This window comes from Taudactylus pleione, unplaced genomic scaffold, assembly GCF_031769625.1.
Source record: "Taudactylus pleione unplaced genomic scaffold, aTauple2 ptg000225l, whole genome shotgun sequence".
Lineage (NCBI taxonomy): Eukaryota > Metazoa > Chordata > Amphibia > Anura > Myobatrachidae > Taudactylus > Taudactylus pleione.
Window position 1 is genome coordinate 3,460,594 of NW_028284627.1, and position 10,642 is coordinate 3,471,235.

At 42.1% G+C, this 10,642-nt stretch overlaps 1 protein-coding gene across 1 annotated transcript; it reads left to right on the forward strand.

Moving 5' to 3' along the window:
• The first annotated feature begins 2,427 nt into the window (after positions 1–2,427).
• On the forward strand, positions 2,428–10,427 carry FGF23 (fibroblast growth factor 23). Its single transcript, XM_088478984.1, has 3 exons — positions 2,428–2,696; positions 4,805–4,908; positions 9,936–10,427. The coding sequence occupies exons 1-3, from the start codon at positions 2,474–2,476 to the stop codon at positions 10,368–10,370; spliced, it is 762 nt and encodes a 253-aa protein (XP_088335110.1). The 5' UTR covers positions 2,428–2,473; the 3' UTR covers positions 10,371–10,427.
• The last annotated feature ends 215 nt before the right edge of the window (positions 10,428–10,642 follow it).

Consider the following 10,642-nt stretch of genomic DNA (forward strand, 5'->3'; position numbering starts at 1 on the left):
TGTGTAATTTTATAGTGTTGGAAAAAAGAAATATAAATATAATTAAAAAATACAACTGTAAAAATGCAAAATTGAATTTACAGGCTTGATACTATATAAAGTGATCTATAAAGATAAACAGGAACATTACTGAATGTAACTACTTAAGAGCATTTACTGATTACCACTTCTTGAATAGGAAACAAACAATTGGACTAATTCAGAGATGTACATAAACCCAATGGTTTACGTACATCTTCAATGGTGGAAGGACTGCGCAGATGCCTCACTGTTACTGTGAGATCGCATGCAGTCACCCCTAAACACAGTATGATTGACATGCTGTGCCCATTTGGGAGCGTAGACTGGGTGGCAATGAACAGCATTCTCGAGAACGGGGGCGTATCAACCCTATTTTTGAGGCATGTAGAGGCCAGTGCCTGTGTCATCCGGCAGTATGAAAACCCCGGCCATCCTAAATAACTTGAGGGTTCCTCAGATGACCAATGCAGCACCGTAACAGGGCTTTATAGTGCCCTGAAGCGGCCATGCCCCCTGAGTGCATCACATCATGCCGAGGGGGCGGAGACTCCAGCCGCCGGCAAGAACATCACTGCCCGGAACATCTTCAGCATGCTCCAGGGGGATCTACAGTTACTACAGACTGCAGGGTGTGTTTCTGGGGTGTCCATCTCTAAATCAGGCCGAATGTTGTGTAAAGCAACAAGTACATAGATATCTTTATAAAAAAGCATATATAGTATATATAGGTAGTGTGGCCGATGCTGCAGGGTCCACCTTGCTCCCCCGATCACCTCCACTCTCCCCAGACCATGAACTTGTCCCGTCCGTCGCAGTGGAAGCCACTGACAGTCGTAGAGAGTGAACCAGGCCGCAGTATTGATGGGAGTGTAGCCTAACCATGGAAGCGTGGCCAAAAAATACTACTATTATCGGTGTTGCAGCAGGAGACTGCTGCGGCTCATCCGGAGCCGAAACTAGACTTTTTGGTGCCCTGTGCCAGAGAAAGCATAAGCGCCCCCACCCCCATTATTTCAATATGGACATAGGGGCAGCCAGGAGATGCTGGGGATAAAAGAAGAGGAAGCTACAAATGAGAATGATAATAATCAGGAAATTGAAAGGCTCAAACAGTGCCCCCTGCCCTGCAGTGCCCTGTGCCATGGCACTGGTCACACCACCCTAGTTACGGCCATGGGCTCATCAGCAGCCTTCCTGTACCCACTGCAACTGGGGAGAGAGGCTGCTACAGCTAATAGGTATGAAGGAGGGAGGCGGCAGACCTGGGCCCCTCCAACAAGCCCAGGCCCGGGTAATTAGTACCTCCTCACACTGTTTTATTTTTGCCTTTTTATTTTGTCTTTTTATTCATGTATTGGATCCATATAAAGTCCATGACTGACTACTTAAAGGACGGAGTTTGGAATCAAAAATTCAAGATAAGCATTGTTCATTATTATTTGGCACTAGTAGGCGCTCATTTCCCTTCACCTTGCTATGTACTTTCTCATATGAGGTGTGCCGCTGCTAATATATTAGGAATGAGCTGACACCCTCAGATTATAGGGATAGTGCCACATTTTTATCAATGTAGGATTCACATTTACATTTAGTTTGGAATTCTCACCTTTAAGTTAATTGAATGAACACTTACATCGTGGGCTAAATGTAATAGCCTGCGAGCTGGCGCTGCTGCGGGAATACATGCAAGTATGCCCAGCTGGTTTAGCCTTTAACATGCTTGCTGCTTTAAAAATATGGCCATACTTGCATGTATCCCGCAGCAGCGCCAGCTCGCAGGCCATTACATTTAGCCCTATGTGTTCTAATAATTAGAATTTTTTGCACTTGTTTATATTTTAAGATAGATCACTACACTGGGCACTGATATTTATTTTTTCACTATTTTCATATATATATATATATATATATATATATATATATATATATATATATAGATATACAGTGCAAAAATAAATCTCAGTGCCCAGTGTAGTGATATATCTTAATATATAGACATACACATAACTAGTAATATTATGTGCAGTATTTCATATAAAAGCATGTGCAGGTATGTATGTATATATTTACATACAAAGAGTGTGCATATGTGTATGTATGTATATATATATATATATATAAGGTAATATATTTATAGATATTTATAGATGTGTGTGTTATACTGTATGTATGTGTGTGTATGTGCTACAGTACCAAATAAATTCTGAAAGTAGTGTCAATGTATTTTTCCCAGGACATATACGTGATTCTCTTAAGTATTTTATGTCTCAGGGCTCTCTTAAATTTCTGCTGTTACAACAGAAAGGATGTTCATAACAAGTTTTTCCTGTGTGATGTCACTGTGCTGCTAGCCTTTATATATACTGCAAAAAAGTTGGGAAGCATCTAAAAGCCTCAGAGTTGAGGACAGAAGATCACATTTCACCAGCATCAGTCCCAAGGAGATAAAGACATGTCCAGCATCAGGCAAGCCATTAGACTGGGGCTCTTCATATTTGCCCTGACCAGTTTAAAGGTCAGTGTGGCATTTCCCGACTCCTCTCCAGTAATAAATTCTGGATGGGGAACTCCAGACAGACTGATGCACCTGTACACAGCCACTGAATGGAACAGCTTCCACCTGCAGATCAATCACGATGGCAATATTGATGGATCGCCTCATCAAACCATTTACAGTAAGTCTGATCATTGTCATTGCACCTGACAATAGAATGTGTATATCAAAGACGTTTGGCAAAAAATATATCATTAATCTAACGCTATGTTATTTTTTAAGAAATATTTATTTTAGTCAGTGCTAAGGTTAAAAAAAATAAAAAATAAACACCTGTAGAAAAAAGTTAACTCTGTACTTTTGCATACATACATACATACACATACTGCATACATACATACTAAAATAAATACATTCATACATACACATACTGCATACATACATAAACACACTGCATACATACATACATACACACAATGCATACATACATACATACATATATACATACATATACACACTGCATACATACATACATACATACATATACACACACTGCATACATACATACATACATACACTGCATACATACATACATACATACATACATATATACATACATACATACATACACATTGCACAATTAAGAGAATCATTATTTTCTACCATGTATTTTATCTTGAAAAATAAATGTTCCTTTATAGCTGGAACAAAGACTGTATTTATTTAACATAAAGAGAATGCTATTATTAATATGATTACTTATCAGTAATATTATCTTTAAATCATACAGCACCGACAAAATACACAGAGCTGTCCAATGTTCATTCATACACATTAGTCTCTGCTACAGTGAAGTTTACAGTCTAATTTTTTATACCATAGGCAGACAAGCACTCTATTGCAAATTTATTCAGAAGCCAATTAACCTGACTATATGGGTTTTTTAGGACTCTGCTGGAACACATTAGGAAATCGTATAAAAGGTATAATTGTACTATGAAAGATTATTGTTAAAATAAAAAAAAGCAAAAAAAAAATTACAAATACTCAGAAGATTCTATCAATTGATTGTCTTGCTGGTTTAATTTATCGATATAAAAATTGGCTATGGTCTGTCCCGTCTCCGTCATGCACAGTGGGAGTAAGGGGCAAGATGCAGTGAGGCCGCGAGCTGGGGATCGGTTGAAGGTTAGCGTGGTCAGGTGAGTGTAGGGGGAGTGGAAGAGACCCTTATCAACCCAACGAACGATGGGTCAAAAAAACTAGTTTACTATAAAGCTAACAACACTCTAGTAGTCTAACAAATACTTTAAAAAAATATATATAGACGAGTTTCAGACCCTTGATTATGCAGCTAGATGAGCAGTTTCAAAAATGTATTTCCCAGGTAGTTATGAGATCTAGAACTTCTACTTTCTAGTTGATAGAGAGCTCTAAAGCAGTCATTGTGTGGAGAATTTCTGAAGTATAGAAGAATTCTCAAGGTTCCAGAACAAATGTAAAAGTTCTAGAACCTAATACTAACTCGAATGATAGGAGAACTCAAAAATCAGGTATTTTCCAAGTGTAGGAATTTTGCACAGCAGTTACCTGCAGTGCTAGGGAATCTGCCCTAGTATGCTTTACTGTACCAAAGTACATATATCACATTTATAGGCTCCACTGACCAATTGGTGTACATGTACCATCAATATTCCATATTCTTGTAATATACAGTATGCTGCTAGAAATATGGATGTTACAAGTCACCAAGTAGTTTCATGAACATCGAGGAACATGAGGCTGCATGACTCTATACAGCTCTCTGAGGTGACCTAAAATATTCTTATCATTGACCATAAATTGCACATCATTCTTAGTTAGCAGCAGGGTGGGATACTAATGGGCTAAAGCCCTACCAATTTAGACTTTAAAGCATTGGCATTTTCTTCAAATGAATTGCCTTATATTGGTGCCCTGAGCCAGCTTCCACAGGTCGTGGCGTAACAGGCAAATCCTTCCTTGTCATCTGTCTTAAGGAAACATCCATAGAGCTCACTGTACCGATAAAATGAAAGCGTTATTGTTTGCAACTTCTACAGCGATTACACTGACTGGTGACTTGTAATATCCTTATAATGGACAGCAGGTAAGTAAATATTCCACAAGTAATTTGTTGCACTTTTATACCACTTAAAACATTCTGAGATGTAATCTGATGTATCATTAGATTTGAAAATCTGACTAATCCAATTTTATTGCAGTTACAACAATGTATATACATATATTGTATGGTTTTCTTCTCTACAGGTGCATTAATGATTAAATCGGAGTCCGCTGGCAAAGTAATCATCACGGGCGTTAAAAGCGGGCGTTACCTGTGTATGGATCAATATGGCAATGTCTTTGGATCAGTAAGTACATATACAAACAATAATAATAATAATGTTTATTTATATATCCCTTTTCTCCAAAAGGTCTCCAAGTACTTTACATAGAGTAAGTAGTTACACAGTAGCGTTTGGTGCTATATAAAATACTGAACTATTACTCTATGTTGTAGATTGTAAAGAAAAATACTAATAAATACTTTATAAAGATGTAATGCAGTGATATGTTTACTTACATAATACCTAATATAGATCCTGATGCAGAGATGTACGCTAATGCCGCCGAGCCTGCTGTGATTGTGTACACAGCTGCTGTGCGAAAATAAGCAAATGTCGCAGATGCCGGGAGATATATGGAAACGCCCACCGGGGGGCTTTGCATATCCCAGCATCTGTGTACAAGACGTATCGGTCACAGATCATTTGATTATCGCAGTCCTGAATCCTGCAGAATGGCCACAGAAACTGAGACGCCAGAACCATTTTTATTGCATATGGGATCGCAGACGCAGGGTGTGACACGCCCCCAAAACGGTCTCGAAAAGCCTGCGTTCTGCGTTTATACAGTACATACAATTGCAAGTAGCAGTTATAGTAAATGTTGGTGCCAGGATTACAGGGAGAAAAATGCCCTGTCCAGCACAAGTCTCAGGCCTGAATCAGAGGGTGCACGCAAACTGAACACAATGCCGATGTTGGTGGAGCTGAGCGATTATTCGCTACCCCACATGCGTGAAAAAAATGAAAACCTCTAGACGCATGCGTTACACTGTGCGTACACACACTTGCGCTGTTGTTTGGGATCGCAGGCATTAGAAATGTTTAGGCAAATCCATCCTGCGTGGTGACAGGGAGGTGGCCAGAAGCGTGCGCAATAAAAGTCTCAGGGGTGTGTCATTGGAGTGCTAGACGATCAGTTGCAGAGCCACGTGCACAGAGGCCAAGTTTAGTGCGATTTCAGAAGGAGACACTGCGCCAGCCATGGGCTGGTATGAGGGTCGATGGTGGATACGATGATGCGCTGATGGTGGGGTGTTCAGAACCACTGGCGGAGTAAGGCCGGGTACACAGTAGGCGATATATTGGACAATATGTACTTTTGAGGCAAATTGGAATTACATATTGTCTACATTGCGCTCAATTGCGTGTTCACATGCGTCATTCATCACACCTTCCCATCGGATGTGCTGCATGTCAGATGGGAAGATGCCATGAACGATGTGGTGCACCTCGTGCAGTGTGTATGCTCAACTGGAAATCCATCAAATATATTGTTCCAATCTTTCCCCTGAAGACGTCACCTGAACGGCCAGTGATCTACACGATGATTACACAGTGTGTACAGGAGGAGAAGATTAATTGGATACAACAGAGGTTCCCAGACACGGTCTTCAAGGCTCCCCGATAGATCAGGTTTTAGAGATATCCATGGTTGAGCACAGGTGACATAATTAGTACCTCAGTCAATTTGATTTACCCACATGTGCTCAATCATGGATATCTCTAAAACCTGAACTGTTGGGGAGCCTTAAGGACAGCGTTTGGGAACCTCTGGGATACAATCTTTCGACATGATATATCATGCTGTCATTCGGAAAATTGTGTATTGCGCACGCTCTATATATCGTGTGTTTTTGGATGAAGGCAATTGGAACGACCATGGCAGCTCTTGCATGTCGTTCTAATGTGTACCCGGCCTTACACTTTTCCCGAGCACTGTAAGTGGGCTTGCCCTCTCCAGCGACACGCTAGCACACTAGGGGAAGGCTGAAACGATCATTGGCATATTACCGATGTCGTGACCCCACAAAAAGTCGTAGCCACTGCGGTATTACTGTCCATCTCAGAATCACGGTCTCAATGTCATTTTTATAAATTTTTATAAAGTTAGTACATAAAACACTATGAACTTAGAGGGTCTGATACGGAGTTGAACACATGCCTGTTTGCAGAGCGTTTCTTATATCGTATCGAACTACACATGCCATAAAACTGAGAGCACACAAGTGCGGGTAATGCAGATTTGTACACATTTCGATCGCATCTCCACTTAAAAGGCGTAACTGGGCTATAACTGCGCAATCTCACATATGCCTTGGTCAGTGAGAGCAACATACCAGAAAATATACCTGTTTCCAAGCGCATATACTGCACCTGCGATATTGTAGGCGCAAGTGGGCACTGATGGCGATAACATCATTATGAACCACTAGATACTTACAACTCTGCATTCAGGTGAATATACTTATGTGTCAGTGGGCGCAAAGCGGGAGCATATATGTCTAATTTCTGTCCACTCTGCATTTGTCCAAAAGCTTATGTATTGCCTATACACAATGGAGGCAGCCATTTTGTGTCATGAACCAATACTAATAGGAATGCAGTCTATACAGTCACTAGAAACAAGTGGCATCACTAAGCCACTTTGTGCTTCATGTCTCAGTGATGTCTCAAATTCCTAGTGAACTAACAATGACAGTGGGATAATGTGTTGTTCGCAATAGTAGAACTATTATAACATTCTGACTGATAGTGATACATGATAAAAGGGCATTTTCTAATTGGCGTTTCTAAAAAAAAATATTAGCGGAATTGTTCACCAACAGACTCAAGGCCTGATTCGGAGATGGACGGTATTGTACAGCTGCAGGGAAGCGTCTGTGCTATACCGTTCTTCTAATGCAGCAGAAGGGGTCTGTAGGAAAAAGACGCTTCCTGCATGTATCCAGGGGCACCGAGAAGGGGGGGAGCGGGTACTAATTACACAGGCCTTGTTGGAGGGGCTTGTTGGAGGGGCCCGAGGCGGCGTCACCCCCCCTCTCTTTTACCTGTCAGCAGCCCAGTACACGCCGCTGTGTGCTGTGCTGCAGTGGGACAAGGGAGGCGGCTGCAGCTGAGCAGCAGTCTTCTTTCCTCTGTCTGTGGGGGGGAGCGATCACACTAATCATGCCCCCCTCCTGGATTTGCATCTGGCTGAGGGACTCACAGCGCCCCCCTCCTCAGAGTGCAACGACGCTGCAAATAGGGTTGTTTTTTTAAAAGGGGGGGTGGCCACACCTCCTGTGATTAGGCCACACCCCCAGATAGTAATGGGGCCTGGGCCAGCTATTTACTGCTGAAACTTACTCAGCCAAGCCGTCAGAACTGGACAGATGGGTCCAGGAAGTCTACATCCGAAGACGCAGACCCTGGGCTCGGCACACCTACATAACATGGGAGACGCACTACCGATTTGTAGAAAGGTCCTTGTGTCCACAACTGCTCTGCCCCTCCAAACATCGCAGCGTATCAATCACGCTGCTGCTAAAGGGGGACTGAGAGCGACCATGCAGCACCCATTTTGCACGTGTGCAGACCCCCAGCAATCGGAGATGCACACAGCCATCGGGTTTGTGTACATATCTGAATCAGGCCCTCTATGCTTTTCTTATGCTTCAAGGCAGTGTCAGCCATGTCTCACTACTGGCTATGGGCCTATTGCAGAGATGGACGCATTAGAACCGCACAGCCGCAGAAGGTGTTTTGAGTTAAAAGACGCCCACTGCCTGTATGACTTTCGGACACCTGACATACCCTCAGGTTACGTGGGATGTTACAGCCACTGGCTTCAGTATGCCCATAAAATGGGGCCGATACCCCCCATTTTCTGTAATGCTTCCTATCATCGTCCTGCTGCGTTAGGTCCTATAATCCTCACTTTACCTGTCAAGCAGTTTATAAGCTGTCATGGGTAGCACCCTCTGATTTATCTCATGCCAAAGTCTCCCAGTGACTGATACTGAGGGGTAAATTTGCTAAAATTAGAGTTTTTAGAAGTGGAGATGTTGCCCATAGCAACCAACCAGATTCTACTTAACATTTAACTAGCACCTTCTAGAATATAATAGCTAGAATCTGATTGGTTGCTATGGGCAACATCTACATTTCTAAAAACTCACTTTAGTAAATTTACCCCTGAATCTGTCCACACACATTGCAATGCTGCAGCTGAGGTGAACGTCCATATCTCATCTGATCTGCTCACTCATTTGTGAGACCAAATGGAATGATAATCCCGACATTCGACCCTTGGATCGAGTGCCAGGGTCACCCTGTGTGTGTAGTAGAAGCGTAATGTAGAAGATGGTTTAAATAAAAGTCAGGATTTTGTGAACATTTAACAATCCCCATGTCATATTACCTTAACGTAACAATGATCATAATAATAGCATTAGAAGTCTTAGGGACTGATTCAGCATGTACGCAAACCCGACGGTATACACACAATTCCGATGGTTCCCAATCGACGCATGCACAGGATCTGTACTGCACATGTGGCACTCAGTGTTTGCGAAGACGGTCACAGTGCCCCCTAATATGATTGACATGCTGTGGCCATTTGGGGGCGACCACCAGCATCCCAGAAAACAGAGGTGTATCAGTCCTATTTTCGGGGTGTGCGAGGCCAGTGTCTGCATTTCACGGCCATCCTGAGTAACCTGAGCATATTATTGCACAACCTCTGTGTACAAAGTCGCAACAGCTGTGCAAAAGCTTCCATCTCTGGGGGCGAATCAAATGTTTTGCCGGCGGCTTTATTTTTAAGACGCCCAACGGAGCAATTCAATTGTTGCTCCTTCAGGGTGTGATAGCCGCCGGTATTTCTGCACGCACCCAGGAGGGTGCGAGCAGAAATGTGTGAGAAACCCCCTGGTAGCGTGCCCTAACCAGAACTTTAGACGGGTTTAGTCGTTTCACGCGGCTAAACCCGGGGCGAAGAGGGCGATAATTGATGAGCGCCCAGAACAATTGAATTGCAACACTGGGTGCTCATTAATTATCACGGCTAAAAAACATTTGAATTGCCCCCTCTAAATCAGGACGTACAGCGTAGAGATCGCCGATAGATGAATTTCATTCACTTTATCAAAATAATACTAATATTTGTCATCTTACCCTACTAGTATACAATGGGGGGTTATTTAAAAAAAATTTAATTTAATTTAATGTACCAAACTGTGTTACAAAAACAAACACCCTAAGGTGACTTCATGTGTTATTTTTTTCTCCAGCACTACTTTAGCTATGACGATTGTGTATTTAAGCACGAAACTCTCGAAAATCGTCTCGACGTTTACCATTCTCCGACCCACAACTACCTGCTGAGCCTGAAGAAGCCAAAACAGTTTTTCCGCCCAGGAATGGACCTACCGCCCTATTCTCAGTTTTTATCTATGGAGAACAAAATACCGATCACCAGATTTATCACTCCGGAGCCGGTCCGACACACCCGAAGTGCCGAAAGGTTTCCTGATCCGCTTAATATAGGCAGAGAAAAGAAGACCACGCTAAATTACCCAACACCCAAGAATCCTCAAGATGTCAAACCTTTCTTCCCTCAAGAGCCTTTGAGGCGTGATCAGAATGAAAAAGTGAACCCCGATGACCCCATGGGCATTGTAATCACAAGGAAAAACCATCCACGCCAATACTATTATAAAAGATAACCAATTTAACACAGTGCCAACCGATTTAATTTACACAAGAGAGTAATGGATACCTAACATAGGTACTATTGTTTAAACTATTTAAAAGAAAACTAATTTTTCTTAATTTAATGTCCTTATTGATAAGATGATTTGGAAATCATTGTTATCATTCTTTTTCTAATACACTATGGTTAAAATAGAACACTTTCAAGTGCTGCTTATCCGAAACACAGCATTCTATCATTAGAATTTGCAAATAGGCTTTCACAGCCTTAAGACCTTATACTGGC